Source organism: Syngnathus floridae, chromosome 4 (genome assembly GCF_059516105.1).
Source record: "Syngnathus floridae isolate MCC-2025c chromosome 4, RoL_Sflo_1.0, whole genome shotgun sequence".
Lineage (NCBI taxonomy): Eukaryota > Metazoa > Chordata > Actinopteri > Syngnathiformes > Syngnathidae > Syngnathus > Syngnathus floridae.
Window position 1 is genome coordinate 13,626,141 of NC_142416.1, and position 23,390 is coordinate 13,649,530.

The following is a 23,390-nucleotide window of genomic DNA, read 5'->3' on the forward strand; positions in this document are numbered from 1 at the left end:
CATGCTGACATATTGGAAAATCCCCTGAGAGAGCAAGTGGAAATCCCTTGACCATAGCAAATGCTAACCTTCAATCTGACCTTTGGATTCAGACAGACTGAGACGTTACAACCCTCCCGCCACACTAACGGCAGCCCTTTGTTGTCAGAGGCACCCCGCGCATTTTCCGATGAATAAGAGCCAAGATTTTTGCGGTATACAATGGTTATAATCATATTGAATGAGGCATCAATTTGCCATGCCCTGCTGGTTGTTCAGTTTATTCATTGAAAATGCAAAGGTGATTAAATATTGTCCTAAATTGGATGTCAGTTTTGGGGATTGAATAAGAGTTTACATAATACCACAACGGGGGAGAGAATGTCACAATAGCGTTTGCATAGCACAAGCTGCCAAGTAGTAGTATCAAATGTCTCGGTTTGACCTTTCAGATAATAGTGAAAGTATGATCTCATTTGCTAATTAATTTATTTTACTAGAAGGAAAATTTGATGAATGGGGAACAGAGGGATGCATCAACAAGAGGCCCTAAAAGTGCAGCTGTTTGAATTTCAAATACCCAACACAGTTAAGAACAGAGCTGACCTCTGACATGTCTGTCACTGACGAACTACACCCAATTTGATTGTAGCTTTTCCAGTATGATTGTAGAGCATTTCATTTTTCTGCCTGTTACTATACGCCACTGGAATAGACATATAATATATAACTATATAACAAAATAGTACAACAGTATTTAATATTAACATTATGAATTTGGGTCCTGTGTTTTTTCTGTCACTTCTAACCTAACTCTACATAACATGATTGATTTTCCGAAGAGTCAACATATACTGAACTGAAAAAACGATGACCACAAAACGCAGCTACAGAACCGAACTGTGGATTTTATGTACCGTTCAAAAACAGTTGTTCTCAATCTGTCTATTGTGGTTTAGATTGTGTAGACTAGCCAGTAAAACTAACAGTTTATATGATTTTTTTTAAAAGAAATACTATCAATACAACTTGCGAAAACAATGACCATTAAAACTAATGAAGTCTGGTTGATGTGGCTTCTGTGAATTTCTTGTCATTACTACCAGTAGCCAGGTTGTTATATAAGCATCTTTTAGGACTTGGGTCCACGAACAGAGATGTGGTTTCACCCACCGCGGGTCTTCACGGTCATTAACACCGTACCAGCTGACCTATCGTTCCTGATAGAATTGGATGGAATGACTCTGGTCCTCTGCCAGCCCTAGCTCACCATGGCCTGCTCATATGGCAACAATTAAACATAGCTCACCATTTTTACCGTATACGTACACAATACATGTCTTATACTACATTAATTTAGGCTCGGAAAAAGTATCACTGAAAGTATCACTACGCATAGTCTGTCATTCTATTTCAGTTTCCACTATAAAATATGCTCAGAGACAAGCTGTCCAAAATTCACTGGCTGTGTGGCCTACACCATCACGTGCTCAACTGTCCGTGCGCAAAATACACAACTATCATGCATATAATCGTAATTAATTAAATGTAAATTTGGACATACATCTATGTTATAAATATGTGTCAGACGATTGATTAAAACCAGAAAGTACATCAATAAATGTTATACAAAGTGTTTCCGTGTGTGCCTTTGGTGCGTTTCTTTCTTTTTTTTTTTTTAAACTTGCATTTTTTTCTTGTCTTCAACTTCTGCTGAATAGGTAACACACACAAAATACGTTCGGAGGTGGAAACCTTTCCTGTTTTAGGTATGAAAAATCCATTAGTCCATTCATAATGCAGACCCACGACTTAATGACTTTACCTCACACATAGCATTTAGTATACCCTAAATGGAACCTGTTATTTAACTTTGATGCTTGAATTAAGCTATTATATTAACAAATATAAAATACATTTCCACCAAACTAGTAATGAACTTTGTAAAATAATTAAATGGCAATACTTATGGAATTGGTTTCTACTTAGTTTATTGTGTCAAATTGGTTTCTGCTTAGTTTGTTGTGCTAAAAAAATGCAAATAAAAAAAATTCTTTTTTAAATCTTGCAATTTTTATATCAGCACAATTGCCAGACCAACTGATGACAATAGGACAGCTTTCGCTCATGGTTTTTGTGACTCATTTGTTGGAACAGTGTGCAGTTTAATCTCATAATCCTCATTAGCCTAGTGTTGTCTAGCGTGCTAAATGTTTGTGTTTTGTACACACACTTGAACTAAATATACTCTTTTTGCACTTACTCTCCTTTTGAATGCTGTTTTGTGACTTCCAAAAACTTTTGGCTCTGCCGACAAGTACCAAATCTGCATCAAGTATCAAATTTAGAACGGCAATTTTTACCCAGTAAAAATGACTCCGTACCATTATTTTAATGACTTGTATTTGGAAAATAAGAATTCAGCGACACAGTTGAACTAAAAAAAAAAAAGGTGTGGCGCGGCTTGTTGCTGCTGCAAGAAGACACAGACTAAAACAGACATGGCTACAAACTCTTGGTGCTCTTGCAGACATAAAACATCTTGTGAAGAACCCCCCCCCCCCCCCCCCCACAGTTTTAGAGAATTTCAACAGATTTGCTTGGGTTTGATATTGCAGCACTTGATACTTACTTTATACTTATATATAGACCAAGACATCCTCTTGTGCGATTCTCAAGTACCAGATGGAGTTCAAAATTAAGCTGCTGTCCTTTTCCATAGTCAGTCCATCCATTGGCAATTCCACAAATTATTTCTAATGCTGCATTAAAACATACTGTAATAGTATATTTTATGTTTTGTGGTTGTGTTTGTGGTTTGATCAATATTGCATTTGAGTAAGGCTGTTGTGCCACCAAGTGAATGTTAGTCACATACTGTAAAGTATTACCCTGGATGCAAAGGAATTCAGTAGGAAAATCATGCAACCTAACTCTAGGCTATAATGACCCATTTAAACATAAGTGATCCTTTTTGTCGTTCATAAATGTCGCGCCAAGACTGCGGGCCCCGTCTGCCGACAACATGGTGTCTGCTTGTCCCACAGGATGCAGTCCTGGCGGCCTTGGACTTGGCCTGCGCCCCATACTGTCGGCATTTTTTTTTTTTCTGACAAGCTGATGGTTAGTGTTCACCCAGCCCAGCCCATGTAATTTGATTTGTGTCGAGACGTGTTCACTTGTGTCCCACATCTTTTGCGGTGTGATTCTGTCAGATTCTTTTTGACTGTCATTTTGGGCCCTGTCAAGATTTCCGCATCTCAGCAGTGTAATCATGGCTTAGCGTCCCAAAATGAAATATCTTTGTTTTGTTTCCTCAATCTAATGTCTGTGTATGCCTTGTCTCCACCGTGGGGCAATTTTTGTGGTCTTGCCTGTTTGAGTTTAGAGCAACAATAAGTAATACTTTAGTTTTTACTATACTTAACGAACGTCTGAAATACCTACATGTATGTCATTACAAGGTGCATGCTTGTTCGGCCAACTTGTCTCATGACCGTTTCGGAAGGTCAACACTACCACGTGTGAGACCACCTGCTCACAGCCCTACACGTATTGAGGATCAACAGTTTAATTTACACACTAATGTGTTGCGTGATACCTGTCACAAACCAGTAGTGCTTCGACAATGGTGTATTAGGGGCTTATGTGCAAGGAATCCCTGGGATCCAAATAGGGATGTGCGGTCAGAGCAGGCAGGGGGGCGGGGAGCGGGGAGCTGAGCCTCCCCGTGCCTTCTCCTGTATGTGAAGAGTTTAAAAAAAAAAAAAAAAAACTACCGTAAATTTCAGACTATAAGCCGCTACTTTTGTACTAATGATTACATTAAATTATTTTCCGATTTAGTTCTTTGGTCCATATTTTTTTGCTCTATTCATTATTGCCAATTTCATGACTGAAATGAATAAAACAGCAGAATTTTGTTTTTCTCTATTACAAACTCATGGGAAAGAAGGGAAGGCAGCTCAGATGAGTCTGCGTCTTTCGTGCACGCACTATTTTCCGACAAAGGCAATTAGCGCATGCGCTCAGATGAGAAATTGCTTGTTTGTCTTTAAATCTCCAATATATGCTGACGTTTGTCTGATATGTGTATTGTACTCATCTTTACCATTCGTTTAAATCTTTTGCTCTTTGTACTTCTCTTCCAGTCCTCTGTGCAAAGAACCTGGCAAAGAAAGACTTCTTCCGTAAGTAAAACCCATTTTGATGTGTTGCTATTCTCGTCCAACAGATCCCATGAGCATTTGAGTGAAGGCAAGGGGCTATAGTTTGAAGTCTGTCTCTAAATTAGGTAACCGTCAAACAAAAAAATGTTTGTTTGAAGACACAGGATCTTTTATTCCTCAGTACTGCTACTTCTGTCAACATTTTGCTTTAGGTTATGGTTTTAGATGAATTAGCACAAATGATTATTTTCTGCTGTGCCGTTGGCATGCAAGATACAAAAAAAAAAATCAAAACATCTTGGGTATTTGCCAGTAACTGTAACATTTCATTCAGCCAGCATCCAGAATTTTCCCTTCGACATGTCAGGTCATTCAAACCATAATGGGTTAATTTCCTCTTTTCTTGCACAAACACGACGTATGAGCAGAAAGCCCATCTAAAGCAACCAAACGGGTTTGGCCTGCAACAGTTGTTAACGATTAAGCCTTAAGAAATGACAAGTGAACTTGCACAGTCATAAATGGATCCCTGATCAGATTCCTCAAATGTCATATGGTCTGGTAAGACCCTATTTGTCCAGTCTAGCTCTAAGTATTGGGACACGTGCAATTCCAGCCTTTCTGGGTTTCAGCGAGGACTTTCTTTGGCAGTAGGTTACTATGCTATTTCGTTAATTGGATCAAGATTAACAGTTGCTATTATATTTTACAATTCACTTCGTTTAACCAGAGTATCTCTATCAGACTAAAAACACAACTGGTTCTGCAAGAATCACCCTAAAAACCTTTAAATTACTTGTAATGTTTATTAGTTTGATTGTTTATTTGTTCATTGCTAAACAAACTCCACATGCTATATGTCTGACTTTTGTTGGTGCTCGACAGGGTTACCTGATCCTTTTGCCAAAGTGGTGGTGGATGGCTCCGGGCAGTGCCACTCTACCGATACTGTGAGAAATACATTGGACCCAAAATGGAATCAGCATTATGATCTGTAAGTAGACCCGAATGCTACTCATGCTTGTACTCATGTTCAAGTGGCATTCATTTTCAATGATATCAATCAGTGTTGGAAAAATCTGTCCAAAAATAATTTGCATTGAAATGCCTGTTTTCTGCCCATATATGTCTTGGTTTTTACTAATTTACTGTGTCGCTGACGTGGATAAAGTTCTTAATGATCTTCATTAATTTGATAATTAGCTAATAATATTTTAAAGTGGAAGTATTTTTCTCATGTTGTAATATTGTTAATGTCAACTGGAATACCCCCACCTTCAAAACATTTCAGAAAATGTGTGGGGGGGCTATCCATCATTGTATTTTATTGTATTCTTGGACATCTGATGAAAATAACCATAAAATCACTACGGGGTCTTTTAGGGGCAGGATTTGTATTGCAGAAATCATTTGTAATTCCAGACCTATTAAATAAGTGCCAATATTCAGCCAATTACAGAGGCCCTTTAAAATTTGAATGCAGCCTTGTTGTATTGTTGTTGCTATGCAAGTGTTTGGGGAATGCCGTTAAAGTCATGTTCTCTCTGCCGAAAGCTGTGAAGCACAGGAACAAAACATCCTGAAGGTTTTGGAATATGCATGTCTGTTTTTATATGTCAACTGGCCAGGAAAAATAACCCAGACTAATTTGAATGGTTTTGTTCCTTCTGTGAATTCTGCTTATATTTTGGAAACAGTATAATAGCTTTTTGGTTGAAAATGACCTCTGTGAACAAAACTACTCTCGACTTTAGTTTGATCATAATCCTGTTGGTGCCATTTTATTTGAATGTCTTACAAGGGTCTTCTTTGTCAATTTAACTTTCTTCGTCGAGTTTGGCAATCCCAATGATACTGAATCGACTCGTTCTCGTGAGAACTAACTCTAACCTTTATCGGAAAAGTCTCCTGCTCGGCGCCATTAACCCTATTGGACATTTAATTCTTATTTCCATTGCTCCTTCGTCACCGGCAGTATCAAATCAAATCTCCTTCCGCTTTTACATAATGCTCTTCCCCCTTTTGGACCGTTCAGTGAAGCGTGCTTGCCGCCAGCGACCCCTGGCCTCTTCCTCTGCTTCAGGAAATGGCTATCATGCCACTGAAAGCAGATGGGACTGTGGGCTTGGTGGCTTTCCAATCTGCCACACCCCCCAATAGGCAGACTCCAGTTTCACAAGCGTCGCTATCGTGTCCTTTTTTATGGCCACGTGCATCGGCAGCAGGCCCCTAGTTTATTTACAACCCCCATCTCTGTGTAATATGACATCTACACACTGAAAACTATATTTTGGGACCATTAGCGGGGGCACCATGTTGTTAGACTAAAATATTTTGTTCATAGAATGATAATAAAATAGGTACTATATTGTGTGCCCTTCAACCTTTGTTCATGTTTCTCTATTTGTAAATTGCCCTGTGTAGTGTAATCCTTTTAAATAATAATAATCACACCCTTTTTCTCTCGCCAAATTTTATTCTTGGCATAGACGCTGTTAATTAACTCACCTGGATAAGCAAAATAACTTGTCATTTATTTCTCATTAAAAAAGTGGAACATGTACAATGAGCTCATAGTATACGACGGAGCAAGGCTGCCAAGCCCTGCCACTGCATCCTGGTCAGAATCACAAGCCACAGGGGTTGTAATTATAATTTTAATATGACTAGTTCTAAATGCTGAGATTTAGTTGTCATAATAAACATTTTGACATTTTGAAGTGGTTTTCATTAGGGAACACCTTACCTTGCCAGATGTCATGTTACAAGGCTGACGTGCTGCAATTCTGTGTTTGTGGGTCCAGCCATTTGTTGTTGTGTATTTGAGTGTGAACTCAGGCAAGATATGTTTACTCTAATTTCAAAACATAACATCTGTCTGTACCGCAGATATAAAGCACGTCATCTGCATTTCCTCTCTTTTTTAACACTGACTAGACAGGCTTCCTTTGCACTAAATCAGCAAAACCACATTTTCATGCACTTACTTTCAAATCTGTGTCTTCTCTTATTGCTCAGCCTGAACGTCTACACCACAATCCCAGCATATGTTCTCACTCTTAGGAAAGACTCTTAGGTAACATTTCAAAGCTGAGTACAAGGATGCCTAAGTGCTAAAACGGGAACTTTGCAATGTGCTCTATAATGTTTAGTTTTCATTTCTGACTTAAGAATAAAATGCCAGGAAAAAGTATTTGCCCCATCTATTTTTTTGTTGCATAATTTCAATACTTTAGGGTCATCAAATAAATAGAAAGATCAAGCAAAGAAATCGTGAGTAAATGGTAAATGGTGATTTGATTTATTGGGGAAAACATCTATAATATGTAAATATATGAAACACTTTTTCACACCATTGTATGTTTGTTTGTTTCCCTCCAGGTATATTGGAAAGGCAGATTCCATCACTATCAGTGTTTGGAACCACAAGAAGATACACAAAAAGCAAGGAGCTGGTTTTCTCGGTTGCGTCCGCCTCCTCTCAAATGCTATCAATAGACTTAAAGACACCGGCTGTAAGTTTTTGTTCGCCTTTGGAAAATTGACACGCCATTGTCATTATTCTTATATCACATTGGAGTGATTGGGGTGACAATGTATTTATTGGACAGCTGGAATAATGCTGAGCCATATCAAATGAACGATAGCCTTCACTGACTTGCCAAAATAACTTCCCTTATGTCAAGTCGCGCTCCCTGACCACAAGCACGCACACACTCTCCCGTCGGTAACAGTATACCGGAAGTGCCCAACTATTTCCCATCCTTTGTGAATTTTTCAAACCACCCTCTACTATTTCTATTTATTCAGTCATATCCACAAGTGGTGTCCAAGTTGTACACTCAATGATTCGTTGTTGTTTTTTTTTCACTTAATTTTAGCAATTTTGAAGCAAGTCTGCTTTGTCAATAAGTCAATTTCGTGTGGAGCAAAATACACAACACACAGCCTTATGACACTTATAAATTTCAACAAGCGTTTCTTTCTTTTACCACTGTTGCTTAATCAAGATTTGCTATTCTTGGTGAAAACTAGCAAGTTAAGTCTGCGAATCTCACACCTATTTCCAATGTTTTAATAATATTCAGGTGTATGTTTACTAAATATCTAGTATTTAATTACTTTGACAGCAAAGACATAAACTACGGCATCAGGCATGTTTGATTTTGTAAATATTGAATGTCTGGTTTGTTTTAAAAGGTTATTAAAAGTGGGGTCATTTTTTTTAACACAATGCAAAAAATGGTGATCATACCCAAGTCACCACAGACAAGTAAACTTAAAAAAAAATCAGCAATATATTACTTGGCTATAGTTCATTTACTTGCAAATATTTTTTTTCCACATTCCTGCTCTAGACATGGACTATTGAAAAGTGGCATAGATGTCACGGTTGAGCTACTTTATGTGACCAAGTGACTGACTTGTGAATATTGAATGAAGTTTAATGGCGAGTATAACCCTTTAAGGAGGACATTGAGGATGAGTCATTTATCTCTAATGGAGAGCAGCAAAGCACTCGAGTCAAGCAGGATCATGTAACTGCTGCCATCAGGATATCACTAATAAATAATGTCCTTTTGTCTGAACTGTCTGGGCTTCACTGAATGAATGTGGTGGAGTTTAAGAGCCTCTTGCGTCAACTCCAAATACTTAGTGACATTTTTGTTAAATCCAGATTATAATCTCCCAACTATAGAGCAGGATCAATCTTGCCAAAAAAAAGGTTTTATGATGGTGCCAGTCAAGTACAATGCTGTCACCTATCCAAGGCCAAAGGGCATGCACTTTAGATTTGCACACAGTTTTCTAAAACAGACACGACATTCTCCTGTCCGGCTCCAGGCTGGCCACGTTATTGTATAGCCAGCATTCTAGACACTATACTTAATCGGAGCCACAGGAAGCATGAGCAATTGCAGCACACCAATTTGCACATAAATCCTTTGTCCTTGTCCAGAGTGCAGCAAATGTGAACCGCACTCATTCTGTGGTCTGACCAAGATGCAAACATACATGGACACGAAAAAAGCGCTCACACACACATTACTGGAATCTCCATGATTCCTAGAGGGTTTATTCCTAGCCATAGCTGACTTGTCATTCAACTTAAAGCCAAAGTTGTACAAAACTGTTTCAGTTTCTATACAAACAAAGCTTCAAAACCCCAAATGGGGTTGTCCTGGATTTCTAGAAATCTATCTGGCAGCATACCGAGCTGCTCTTCCTGTTGTGTTGTGGTCACAAACCTCAACATCCTCTGCCTCACTTCACAAACACGCATCAGATAGCTTTTTAAACATACCTGTGATGTTATCATTATTATCATTACTTTTAAATCATATTGCACACAACATTAATGGACAGATAGAAAAACATAGCCACACCTTCCATAGAAGTTTTCATTTACAGCCACACACAGTGCAGGTTTGCACATTTTTCATAGCCTTTAGGAGCTAAATGGTGTGGTGAGTGCTCGTGGTTGAGAACTATAAATGTACTGTCTCAATGGTGGCCTTCTATTTAGAAAGAAAATGTATGTTTAGTCTAGACGTGTATATGGAACAGATGCTCAGACGCTTCTTGGAACAAAGTTATTTAGGCCGTCAAGTGCTCATATCACACACAAGCAAAATTCATGGATGCAAAGGGAAGGTAAAATTCTGTACTGTTCCCAGTAGGTCTGGTTCTTGAGTCATTAAGGAACCACAAGACTTGGATTCCTGCTCATTTTGCTCGGTTATGAGATTCATACAAATATAAAATATAGTATTCAATGTTTTTTTTATATTATTTCTAAGTACAATTGTCAAGTTCTTGTGTACTGCATCTAGATTTAGCGTGAATTACTTTCCTTTCTGTTGCCACTAATATGTATGACATGATGTGACCTTTGGATATGTGCTGAATTAATGGGAATCCTTCTCCCCTTTGCAGATCAAAGACTGGACCTCAATAAGCTTGGCCCAAACGATAATGATACAGTCAGAGGGCAGATAGTAGGTAAAGCAACACTTTTATGATCAATCAGTACATGGACTTATTTCTTTTCCTATTATTTTGCATTTTCATCAGTGGCATTATATGTAAACCGATGGTTGTATGTTATAAAACTGAGTGATTTGGTAAAGTGTTTATCTGCCATCTTTCTTGTCTTTTATAGTAAGTCTTCAATCAAGAGACCGTATAGGTACCGGAGGACCAGTGGTGGATTGTAGTCGCCTCTTTGACAACGACTTACCTGATGGGTCAGTATGATGTTTGTGAAGAAGCTTGTGTTCGCTGTGCTTTCACGAGTTTAGTAAGAAAACATCCTTCACATATACTTGTTTTCTTAGGACACACATTTTCATCCATTGATGAGTTGAAGAGTGCATCTTTTTTTTACCTTTCCTTGTTTATTTTTTCCACGCCTAGATTTTTATTTGTTTTATTTACTTCACTATCAGTGCGTTCTAACAATGTTAGAAAATTTCTAACTGTGCACTCTCTTGGCTTTTTGTACATCATTTTTACCTTCCCTGATTTATTTTTCTTACATTTTATCATGCTTTCTTAAAAGCAATACAATGCAAAACACCAATGATGTTTTTCGTATATTTTATGATGCAACAAAGAAAAAAAACTCTTGTTTTAATTTTCATGTTAAACAGATGGGAAGAGAGAAGAACAGCCTCTGGAAGAATACAGTACCTGAACCACATCACACGCACCACACAATGGGAGAGACCTACCAGGTACGTTGCTTTTGCACTTAACTTTGAGAAATATACAACGAAATGAAAATAATTATGATAATTGATATAGGTACTTTACATCATTAACCTTGTGAAGTAATATGATTTTAAACAAAGAAGTATTAATACACAATATGGCACGTTTCACACCAGACATCTGACATTCACTCTTATATAATAAATAAAAAATACAATATGTTACAATACAACACAGTAAATTGTTATTTATTTAGCACTTACACAACAACTGTGCAAAAACCAACCAGAATAGGAGGGTCTTTATTTAACTGGCTTCAAATGACCCCTTCTAGTGTCGGTAATATGTGAACTTCCTTTAACTCCACCCCACCCTACTTCAGCTCACGCATGCACACTAATACCCAAATATGTTTGCGAGTAAGCCACCCAGTCGAACAGCGAGGTTTTACTTGGCCCGTCTTCCTGCCGGAACGACTGTCGCCTTCCTTCTTGACCCATATCAGCGGGAGCCGTCAGGGAGTAAGCAAACAAAACGCCTACCTCAACTGCACTTTCTTTGCAGTTTTAGTGGCCGCCACAAAGCAAGGTAAGCAGTGAAATGAAAAATCTGAATAGTGAACATAATTGAAGAAATTGGCTCGATTTTTATTGGTGCCCGAGTGAAATGGTTGAGGAATTGTTGAAAAAACAAGTTTTGTTTCCGTGCTTTTTATTTGATCGCATCGGTTAACAATTTGTACTTTTTCTCTAAATATCATTCTTAATCCATTTAGTGAGCAAATTGTTGGTGGTTAGTGCGAAGCTGTGGTGGAAAAGGAGGTAGTGAGAGGGGAGGAGGAAGAGGAAATGGAAGGAGGAAGGAGTGAGGAGGAGGTGGGCTGACAGACAGGGGTTCGAGGTTTTTGATAACCAAGGCGTCAGTTACTGTGGATAGCCAGACAGTGGTCAGACTTGTTACACACACAAATGTCAGTAAGCCAGACAGTCTGTGTTTGTGTTTGCTTATCAGATATCTGCTGTCGACATCCTGCTCTTAAGTAGCTCACAAACATACGAAAGATTCAGTGTTGTGAGAACCTCCTGTTCACTCCTAATACGGCATAAATATTCATAACCTTCAAATGCATGTCGCCTTTTGAGGGATGATGATACCATAATTACACGCTTCTTATGTCTTTGTCTAGACACCAGGACAAGAAAGAAAGCCTCTGACCGCACATTAGCACATTTTTGGACCAACCTTCCAAATAATCACGCAACCACACTTATCAAAATTCGTATTTGACCATACTTTTCATTATTTCCACATTGCGACCAATTAAACATTTTACAAATAATTGAAAACTCATTTTGTTTGTCAGCCTACTTCAAAGCCACATTGAATATTGTTTTTGTGCTTAGGCTACTTTCATATGTGAAGGAGTAAGTCAAAGTTGCGGTTGAAAGCATGAAAGCAGAAGTGATATTCAAAACAGTAAAAATACATGTTGGTTCCTTCCAGGCCAGCTTCAGAGTACTCCAGCCCATCCGGGCGTCCTTTGAGCTGTGTGGTGGATGAGAACACACCAGTGATGACACCCGTTAACGGGGCAGAGGCCAGCGGCCCACCCGGAGAACAGCGACTCCAAGAGAGACGGGTGCGATCACAACGACACCGCAACTACATGAGTCGAACGCACTTGCACACGCCTCCCGACCTGCCCGAGGGTTATGGTAAGAGATGGCAGTGATACACGTTCATTTGCACGCGCACAGTGTTGAAGCAAAACGCAATAATAATCACAAAGCCAGGTCGAGCCTAGTGAGGGCATATAGAATATATTATTGTCAAGGAAATTTTGGGGTTGACTTCCCCTTTAATTATGAGTCTTTAAAAATGAATCGTTCCTCAAAAGGCGATGGTGTATGCAAGTATTTTAGGGTGGCACTGTTGGATCTCTACTATGTGTGACGCTGGCCTCACTTGGACAAAGTGAGTCACTGATGCTCCACTGCTAGTCGGTGAGCTTTCGTTTCAAACTGAACCCACTGAACTAGAGAGACAGAAAAATGATACAACAGAGGTTTTACAAGCTGTTAGAAAATTACACATGGACACCCACACACTCCCATCCTGTTGGTGTCTTTGGCTCACTTATGTTTTTTAGGCTCAATTTTTATATTAGCAGTTTTGGCATGATCCAAACATAAGTACCATTTGTAAGTTGTTATACGGCCTTATCCTGTTGGAGAAGGTCTCTGAATGAATTATGGGCTACATTGCTGTCTTAAGAAAAGACTTTGGTCAACTGTGATTCCGACAGATTACGCATCTCATTAATTATAAACAGACCTCTCCATAGTACACCAACTGACTCATTCTTTCTTCTCTCAGGGCCAGATGAGTAGACCTCTTTGGCAATTTTTAATTAAAGTCTTTTTCTGTCTTTTCTTAGAGCAACGAACGACTCAACAGGGCCAAGTGTACTTCCTGCACACACAGACTGGAGTCAGCACCTGGCACGACCCTCGCGTTCCCAGGTAGCCATCGTCTTCGTATTTACTTCCTTGCTATTGATTCTTTAGATGTACACTTGTATATGCATTCAGAAATCGAAAGTATTTTAGGCATTTGTTACATTCAGTCAGGATCACCCAAAGGAATGACCTTTCCTCAGTTGGAAGAAAATTGTTGGAATAACCAAACGCACCACCTGCAAGAAGATCTCCACTCCTAATTCCACAAGCGCTCCAATGTGTTCTTTTGGATTGCTGAGTACATTTCTGAGGATCGCTCTGTGCAGCTGCAGCTCATAGATGAAGCATGCATCTAAAGCGCCAAACCCATAGATGCCACCTCTGTGTTTGTTCCCTTTGGACGAGGTTTCTAAAATGACCTAGTATGTTGATGGGTGCAGCGAGGCATGTGCTCTGCGTCCATGACTAATGCGTACTGCCTCAATTCAAGGACAGCGTGCACACATACACACCAGGACATTAGGGCTTTGGTGTCCTCATAATGGTCAATGTAAAGGAGAGAAAAAGAATTAACAAAGCAAGGAGTTTGCCGGAGGGATAAGTCTGTTAAAAGCCATGGCTATGTGATCTTATTGAAAAGGTCCTGTGTGATAAATACAATCATGCTCTGTGTATAAAATGTCAACTCAGTTACAGCCACTTTTCTTGACACGACCTAGATGAAGCACCTTGCATAGCGTAGATCAAACATAATACCAATAAACATTTCATTTGGCATGACTGCTGCTAATGGTTTCTGATGGTCATCCAGGGACTTGAGTAATGTGAACTGCGAGGAACTCGGCCCTCTGCCGCCAGGCTGGGAGATTAGAAACACTGCGACCGGCCGCGTCTACTTTGTGGACCACAACAATCGAACTACCCAGTTCACAGACCCGAGACTGTCTGCTAACCTGCATCGGGTTCTCAAGTAAGCAAAGGAATCATTAACCCTACTCAGACATTTTCCAGTTGTGGAAAATTATAGATCATGCTAAAAAAAAAACAGTAGAATTACAATGGCGTCTGTGTTAATTAAAAAAATAGATTATCACGCGGCTGCATGAATTTGTTTGATTCAACACAGTATGATTGAGATAGAATTGTAATGTGATGTACACTGTATTTATGTGGTAATTATAGAATTGCTTAAAAAAACACCTTGTAATGAGCGCTTTGCTTTTGTACCCCTCTCTGTCTTTATTTTGTCCTGTCTCGCTTTTCCTTAACTTTTGTCCCCACTTGTTTCTGTGCTTCAACCCCCTGTTCTGTCATTCACCTTCTCTTTTATGGCTCACTTCCCGTTCTCTTTTTCCCTCCACGTTCTCCACTCCTGCTTCCCTCCAGCAGCCCCAGTCCAAATGGATCCCGTGTGGTCACAGACAGCCAAAACACTAACCACAGGTAACACATGCGCACACACTGAAATGTGCACAGCCTACACACAGTAATTGCATCCAGACAACACACACACACACACACACGTACCATTGCTGACGTACTTGAAGAGAATTATGATGAACATCCACAGGTGACAGATGTTTTCATACAATCACTCTACCACATACTTTCTGACATACTGTGGCCAATTTCCTCCATCTATCATCTATTGGACAACTCAAATGATGGCATTATATTTGCAAGCTTGGCTTTCTTGGCCAAGTACAAATGTGCTAAAGAAAAGACAACTAAGTGATAGAGCCATAAATGTATCATCTATGAAAATCATTTAACCCTCAGTCCTGAGTTATGACTTTAGTATCAAGGCCTGTCCAGTTGTGCAATGTACTTTTATTAGTCTGCTCATATTTGCATGCAGGAAGCATTTAAACAAAAGCAAAAGAGCTATTGAAAGATTTTAAATTTGTATTATCTTAAAGTCAAAAGCACTTGCAGTAATAACAGAAACTAGTACTAGAGGCATGTTTGGGAAGTCAGCATCTGGCCTTTTGGTCAAATGGTATCCATGTGTGCGTGCGTGTGTGCGTGCGTGTGTGTGTGAGAACCGCCTCTGGATGTAAGTCAGAGCTCAGCTATGTTCTTCAGCCTGCATCATTAGCTGCTTGTCTTAACTCTTTATTCGGGGAGTTCTAACAGAGGCCAGACAAGGTGCAGAAAGTCCAAATGAACTGGAACTACTTTCTAATGGAGCCTGTAGAGCCCAAAAGGTTGGGATGCTCTACATAAGTAATCTTAGAAACAGCAGGTGTAAATTCAACTCACCTTGACATAGCTTGTCAGCTGGACTTTTATCTTCTTTCATTATTTGGATGGACAAGGTTGCGTGACAACATCCGATTCTCCCGTTTGCAGACATGATAACAGACAAAATGGATGGATTTGTGAAGCGCTGTCATTTGTGCATCACTTGCTGTTGCTATTGAATGCTCTTTACCTTGAAAATGAGAAATTCCTCCCATATGAATGTTGTCAGTGACAAAGATGCATCACGTGGTGATTTGCTGGCTTTTCCCTGGGTACATTGGAATATGACTTCATCCATTGTCAGCTACCGCTCCCAAGTGCCTAAATGTCCTTACAGCGTTTTCCCCTTTCCCGAACCTAAACTGTAGGCTTATTCTTGCAGACTTTGGCGCTGCTCTGTTTACTTGTTGCTTATTGTGACTCAAAATGGCTTGTTTAACAGCAGCAGAAAGCAGATGAGGAGAATAAGGCACATGCCTTGGAAACAAAATGTAATTGTTCCTGCATGGGCATGCTAGTCTTCTCTTACTGTCTGCAGAGGCCTTTAAGAGGCTTTTTACCGTTGCATCTCTATTATTATCCACCCCCCCCGACCCTTACCACCACCACTACCCTATCAGCTCTTGTCCTCAATCTCTCTGCTGCTCCCCACCCTCTGCGCTGTTCCAAAAACTGTTAAAGTTATAAGCCTCTCCGTTGGCTCACTGTCAGGACATCTGTCTTTTATCACGCAGATTTGGGGACATTTCACCCAACAACGCTATACGTCGTTCACATGCACACACCGTGACCCAGCTAAAATCTAGCAAGGCTTTGACCCAATTACTTTTGAATGTCCTTGATGGAGGTGGTACCTGTATGTCAGGATCAGTTGTTGCACGCTGCCTTGTGCTAATGCTCGTGGTGGAGGCCAAAGTCGACCTGTTTTGTGTAAATCCATCACAAGTTGCCAGGAAAAGAGATTCCGGGCGCGATTGCATGAGGATTCACACCATACGTACACACATTTGACTTGATAATGCTCTTGAATGAAATGTACTGGCTTTTGTGTGTCAACCTCATCTGACAACAAAACGTGCAGACATCTGTGTTGCTCGATCGCTGCCAGAGACAAAAGGCTGTTGAATGGAATGATTTCCATGTAGGGCAATTTTTCCTTGCCATTTTTATCAGCCAGTGTTTTCCCTTAAGTGCTTCTGCTTCTTTGTATTTGTCAATGTTTTTATCTTCTGCATTCAGAAGCATTTGGTGTTTTTGTGTGCCAGAATAGAGCAGAAGAAATGTGATGCAAAATTGTGTCTGTTGTTGACACCTCTGTGTTCCTCGACGTAGGCATGGCACGGCTCAGTTTCAAACATATTTCTGGCAGCGGGTATGGCGTCCGTCCGTCTTAGGCCGTGGAAGGCTGCTGTTGTCAGACACTTGTCAGACAGTCAGACACGGCCACATTACTGTGGTCTGCCGCACTGTCTCTCCCATAGTTTGCTTCCTCCCATGCACCAGCACATAGTGTACATCTGAGAAGTTACGTCACTGTTTGCTGAAGGTATTTTTAGTCACTCGTGGATTCTGATTTAGTGGGCCAAAGCGGGTATTGCCCCAAGAACAACATTATTTTGTATTTAAATATTTGCTTTAATGTCTTGAGTCATGAGGATTGCTTACTTTTCACAGTTTGAATATACCGCAGCCATAATTTACCATATATAAATGTAAAGTGCCCAAGCTGCTTGAAAGTTCCACGTTCCAAGTGTGTTTCTCCAGTAAGCACATAGCTTCCCAATCATTTCTTCACTCTGCATCTTGAAGCTGTGAAATGAAAAGTAAAAAAAAACGTAGGCACAGCATGCTACAGTTTTGTTGGTTGGTGTTATTATATTCTTATCAGGCTTCAAATGGATCAATTCTGATCTTCATGCTAGAAAGTGAAGTCCAGATAAATCATTTTTTCAGCACGCGTTCAACTTCAGAGTCAGTAGCCGTGCCGTAGTTTGGACCAGTTCTCTCTTACAATGCAGGAGCCCCAGCTGATGCCCTCAGCAGATGGATTCATAAAGGCCCCTTTGACTCTCGTTCCTGGGTGGGGGGGTGGCGGCGACGGGTGCGGCTTTAACACCACTGCACCCACTCAGCACTTATTACTGCCCCGCAAAACCTCGAAAAAGCCTTTTTCTGTTCATAAAACGTGTCAGAAAAGTTCCAGGACGGGCATCACAAGACATATTTCAAACCTGAGCTACTAGTTTTCCTCTTCAACTCGAGCCAGACGGTCATTCAGCCCGTCTAAAAAGAGATGCTGCGAGAAGAGGCGAGAGTTGTGGCATGACCACTCGTGGTTGCTTTCCATGACAACATTCTTGCTCAATATACCCTAAGCAGCTGAGCTGACACTTCCTGGCCAAGAAGAACATTGCCTCGCCGGAGAAACCTCCACACTCACTGGGCCGAATTCCATGTAAATGATTTGCTCCCCACCCCTTTTCCAAGCTCAAGAAGGCCATCAAGGGGGGCTCCGTTTTGAAGACGTGGCTTCATTCTGATGGCTCTTGTGGATGGTGGAAGAATCCTTCCATGAGTGGATGAAGGTGTGGCAGGCAAGACAGTGAAAGCAGGCGTATTAGTGCCCGGCGGCATTACTTCAAAGGGGAGAAGCTGTGGTTTGGATTTGAAAGACACTGTCTGTGGCACGCCTCACTATATTCATCTACATATGAATACAGAATGAGGACCAGGTCTAACTATATATTTTTGCGAAACATTCATTCCTGCATTCTCGACTACGTGCACACAAGCATTTAGGAAAATGTTTGCTGAATTTGCATTGTCTTCCAGTCAGCATCTTTTATCCATACTGTGGTGGTGAAGAGCTTGGTGGATTTTCAGATTTGCCGTGCTGGCATTTTCTGTATTCACCATCAAATATGCAGAGCTTTTCTTGTTTGTAAACCAGAGACCATTAACTTTGTCAAAATGTTTTTTTAATTACAGTGTGCTGTCCAAAGAAGTGTGCTGAATTTGGGCTGTATTATATGCTTTGTAAAGGAGGCGTCTTAAGCCTCACAGTCAAAAAAAGCACATTCCATTATGTTTAAAGGCCATCTTTTCTTTTCCTCTTTTTTTCAGGGAAAAGACTTTGACATGCTAGAAGCCCCAGTGCTTGCCAGAAAAATAAATAACAGTGGACTTGATTATACAGGGACAGACCCGTGAAACACTGCACCCGTTTAGTTTGGAAGGGCTGCGAGGCTCAAGCCACTGAACCGGGGTCCTCAAGTGTACAAGCCGTGTTGGAATAAGTGGGTGCTTATATACTGCTACCTTAGAAGGCTTCCCGTTCCTTGATGTGTGAATGAAGACCTCACGGTGAGAAGCCTTTTGTTTGACCAGCCCTCCCACCCCCGTCTCTCAGCAGACGACAGCAGCTTCTTGTGAAGAGGCTATTTGCTGACTCAGCATCTCCTCACTGGAGAATGTGGGCTCTTGTCCTGTTGAAGGGAGAGATGGATTACGTTTTTATGAGGGCCACCCAGGCATCCCACCGCCGACACCACAGAGATGGTTTGAGGGCGACTCGGCCGCTGTACTGACCATGCATAGATGAACCCGAGGCGGAGTGGTAAATTAACTCAACCTCACTGGTAGCATTCAAGGAAGTGTCTGGAGTGACAAAGACAAAAGCTAAGTTCGCAGAAATGTTTTGCTTTTCCCAGCATTACCTCAAAGTAGAAGGGTGGCCACTCCTGCGGCTGGGTCATGGAAGTTCCACTTGTGGTGGGCAGGGACACCTCGGTCCATCCACTTCTTTATGCAACAGATGGGAAAGGAGGTGGAAGGTGGGGAAAGAACTACCCTGCTGAGTTGATGTTAATGTGCTTATTTGTGCTGGATATGATGTACCTATTTAGCGTTTCAACATAAGTGTAAACAGAAATTAAAACGTTTTTAAACAATTCGAATATGCCAGAGCAGAGATGCACGGGCTGCATTTCAATGAGTTCCATTTGCAGTTTTATTGTCAGCATCACAGTTTTTGTCTTTGTTGTTGATGGTACCCAATTAAAAAAATGCCTAATGCCACCACCACACTCTATTCTCTCTAGCCATTCAGTTCCGATGAAGGGCCAAGGAGGTTCCAGTGGCCCCCAGCAGACTCTCTCCCCAGCCCAGTTGCCGGAGGAGGCCGAGTGCTTGACGGTGCCCAGGTACAAGCGAGATCTGGTGCAAAAGCTCAAGATTCTACGTCAGGAACTCTCTCAGCAACAACCACAAGCGGGCCACTGCCGCATCGAGGTGTGCCGTGAGGAGATCTTTGAGGTAAGAGAAAAGGAATATCTGAAAAGAATGAAGCCAATCACCAAGTGTCATACACCTGCGATTGAACGTGTGCAACACAAGCACATGCAAAACCTCAAACTCACTCGTATGCATACAAAATGTTTTACATGCCTTGCTTTTTTTGGACAAAACATGCCTGTAAACAATGGAATGCTCTCAACATCTTTGCATTTTACTAGCAATTCCTTTCAAAGTGTTTATGACGTGCCCCAGAAAAAGGCCCGGGGCAGCCCAATAACATAGCAGTACTTGGAACCACTTTATGATTTCCAGGGAAAAGCAGACCAGAAAGACCCTCACGCAAGCTCAGAGTGTCGTTCTGTTCCTTTTCCTTCTCCCAATCATTTGTTTGACCCAGGCGAGGCATTCTTTCAGGATGATTTCAGCAGCTAAGAAGCTCGGGATGGGGATGGGGACGGGGGCGGGGCGCCTTACGGAGGCAATGAAGGCGAGGGTGGTGAGCCAGACGTAACTTCACAAGTTCAAGTTGAGCAATGAAAAATATGACTTCATCCTCGTTGGACATGACAGATGTTGAAGTGTGCAGAGCTGCTTTCGTCTCACTGTCTGGGCCCGCCAGGGCAGAGAGACTGAGGTGGCAAACGCACAACGGCTTCTTTAGAGTTATCTTGACCTGCTTCCTGTACCACACATTCATTTGAGAATTGTAAAAAATCAATCATGATGCATGTGGTTGAGGTGCAGTGCTTTCACGAGCACGAGTTGCTGGTTTGCACAAAGTTCTATTGAACAGCTGCTGCTGCTGGCAGCACTTAGCTCAATGCTGCCTCAGACGAAGCGTTTCAATGTAAATGTTGAAAGCGGCCGAGCTCTTGTTGTGTCTTTACAGCAAGAGCTGTGGCTCGCTGTGGTGGGCAGAGATGTTTACTGAGACTCAGCCTCTGGAGGCCGGACCCCCCCCGAGAGGTCCACTCTTGCGTCATGTCGAAAGGAAAAACATTTTGTGCAGTTAAATCAAATGAAAAATGATGTTCCTTTGAGAACGGTAACCGCTATTATTTTGAACCCCACACATCCCCTGCAGGAATATTATTTGGCATTATATTTCATTTGTGCGCCATTTCTGTATCGTAATTTTCCGCCTCGTATGTGTTCAACCGTAGGAGTCGTACCGGCAGGTGATGAAGATGCGACCAAAGGATTTGTGGAAAAGACTGATGATCAAATTTAGAGGAGAAGAGGGACTCGACTACGGCGGGGTTGCAAGGTACTTCGTAGGAGCATATCCTCCTGAACATAAATGTGTATAGAATTAATGCTTTTCATAAATGTTATGTGTGTCTTAGGGAATGGTTGTACTTGTTGTCCCATGAGATGCTCAATCCGTACTACGGCCTGTTCCAGTACTCCAGAGACGACATCTACACTTTACAGATCAACCCCGACTCGGCCGTCAACCCTGTAAAGAAGGATTGAATGGCTAAACGCGTCTGGCCACCAACGATCTTGGCAATAAAAGGTCTAACGTACATTTTCATGTCACGTTTTGTCTGCAGGAGCACCTGTCGTATTTCCACTTTGTGGGTCGCATCATGGGCATGGCAGTGTTTCATGGCCACTACATCGACGGAGGCTTCACTCTGCCTTTTTACAAGCAACTGCTGGGAAAACCCATCACACTGGACGACATGGAGTCTGTAGACCCCGACCTCCACAACAGTCTTGTTTGGATCCTGTAAGATGCCCTTCTCTCAAAGAATAATGTTATAATATAAAGAATCTTTACCTTCACGTTTTGTATGTTTTTCAGTTGTTACCATTTCCACAATCACACAGAAATCATACATACATACGTCTGTATACTAAAGCAGCCAATTGAAACGCGTGCGGCGCTCTCTGCTGGTTTTATTTGGTCATGCAGACGTTGTGATTTTATTTAGCCATTAGATGAAGTAGAATAAAAATTTGTATACTAAGCAAACCTAGAATGAAGTTGCATACAAGAGGTAATGTACAGAGTATATAAAATATGCAAAGTCTATAATATGGCAAAAAATATATCACCTGTATATTGAATTAGATGCAGTAGATCAACATCAAGGAAATATTTTAAAATACATGCCATGGTAATAATGGCTCGTTGGTGTTTTTCTCCCCAGGGACAATGACATCACCGGCGTCCTGGACCACACCTTCTGTGTTGAGCACAATGCTTATGGAGAGATCATCCAGCATGAGCTCAAACCTAACGGAAAGAGCATCTCTGTCAGCGAGGATACCAAAAAGGAATACGTCAGGTATGAAGGTGTTCGTCAGAAGTTGAGAAATATGTTTTGCCTATTAGAGTGCTCTGTTTGACTGGATTGATCTCATGTCAGCCCGCGGAACCCAAAATAACGTTTGCTACACTTTGCAGGTTATATGTGAACTGGCGTTTCCTACACGGAATCGAAGCTCAATTTTTGGCACTGCAAAAAGGCTTCAATGAGGTCATCCCACAACATCTGCTCAAGTCCTTTGACGAGAAGGAGCTCGAGGTACGAGAGCAAAGACATCAGAATGCCGTCGTCATTTTCGGCCTCGGCACTTCTCTAGCGCTCTCTCTGCTCTTCCAGCTGATCGTGTGCGGCCTGGGAAAGATCGACGTCTCCGACTGGAAGTCGAACACGCGTCTCAAGCACTGCACGCCTGACAGCAACATCGTCAAGTGGTTCTGGAAGGCGGTCGAGTCCTTTGATGAGGAGAGGAGGGCACGCCTGCTGCAGTTTGTCACCGGCTCCTCCAGGGTGCCCCTGCAGGGTTTCAAGGCGCTGCAAGGTACAGCTCTTCTGTGTCACCTTGTCATTAAAGCTTCAGAGACTTGACTGTTTTCTCAAAGTATAAAAGTAACACGTAAAAAGGTGAAACGTTTGCTGAGTTCTGTTTGCTTTCTTGTCGTTTTTGCCTGCAGGTGCTGCAGGGCCTCGACTTTTTACCATTCATCAGATTGATGCCAACGCCAACAATTTGCCCAAAGCCCACACCTGGTTTGTTTAATCCAAATACACGCACGCACACATACGCATGTGTGTATATGTAGGGCTGCTCAATTGTGGAAAAAAAACAATAATCACAATTATTTTGGTAATCATCTATTTTTGGGTACAAAACAAGAACATGTTTAAATATTTTTTATAAATATTAAGGATGCGTTAAGACAAATTTCTTTGAAGCAACTATAATTATGTAAGCTCTTGTTACAATTGCCAATCTTGTAATTGTAAACTTGAATAGTATTAGTATAACACTGTATATATATATATATTATATTATATAGTATATACCATACTATAGTATTATAGTAGTAATCGTGATTGTGATTGAATTTTGAGTAATTGCTCAGCTCGATATGCACATAAGCAATTTAGATAATGGTGGATGGATTATATATGCTATAAATGTATACTTAACAAATTTTCTCCAGATTTTTATAAAATCACTCTGCAAACAGCATAATTTTCAAGTCATCAACTGTTAGAAAAATACTTTA

The 23,390-nt window shown here is 41.1% G+C and overlaps 1 protein-coding gene across 3 annotated transcripts in view; it reads left to right on the forward strand.

Annotated features, from left to right (window-relative positions):
* The window catches only part of LOC148399270 (E3 ubiquitin-protein ligase SMURF2-like), a 34,724-nt gene that overhangs the window by 8,675 nt on the left and 2,659 nt on the right, over positions 1-23,390 (forward strand). The window contains exons 2-19 of one of the 3 annotated variants that reach the window (XM_088373346.1): positions 4,131-4,169; positions 5,034-5,142; positions 7,530-7,663; positions 10,086-10,151; positions 10,312-10,396; positions 10,802-10,885; positions 12,366-12,577; positions 13,300-13,384; positions 14,133-14,291; positions 14,708-14,764; positions 19,666-19,879; positions 21,025-21,128; positions 21,208-21,322; positions 21,418-21,596; positions 22,021-22,158; positions 22,278-22,398; positions 22,477-22,678; positions 22,812-22,887. In XM_088373346.1, coding sequence (XP_088229472.1) covers positions 4,131-4,169; positions 5,034-5,142; positions 7,530-7,663; positions 10,086-10,151; positions 10,312-10,396; positions 10,802-10,885; positions 12,366-12,577; positions 13,300-13,384; positions 14,133-14,291; positions 14,708-14,764; positions 19,666-19,879; positions 21,025-21,128; positions 21,208-21,322; positions 21,418-21,596; positions 22,021-22,158; positions 22,278-22,398; positions 22,477-22,678; positions 22,812-22,887 — 2,179 coding nt within the window. Of the gene's footprint in view, positions 1-4,130; positions 4,170-5,033; positions 5,143-7,529; positions 7,664-10,085; positions 10,152-10,311; positions 10,397-10,801; positions 10,886-10,914; positions 11,451-12,365; positions 12,578-13,299; positions 13,385-14,132; positions 14,292-14,707; positions 14,765-19,665; positions 19,880-21,024; positions 21,129-21,207; positions 21,323-21,417; positions 21,597-22,020; positions 22,159-22,277; positions 22,399-22,476; positions 22,679-22,811; positions 22,888-23,390 lie in introns of those variants that run through there. The other 2 variants (XM_088373347.1, XM_088373348.1) reach the window with 2 other exon arrangements.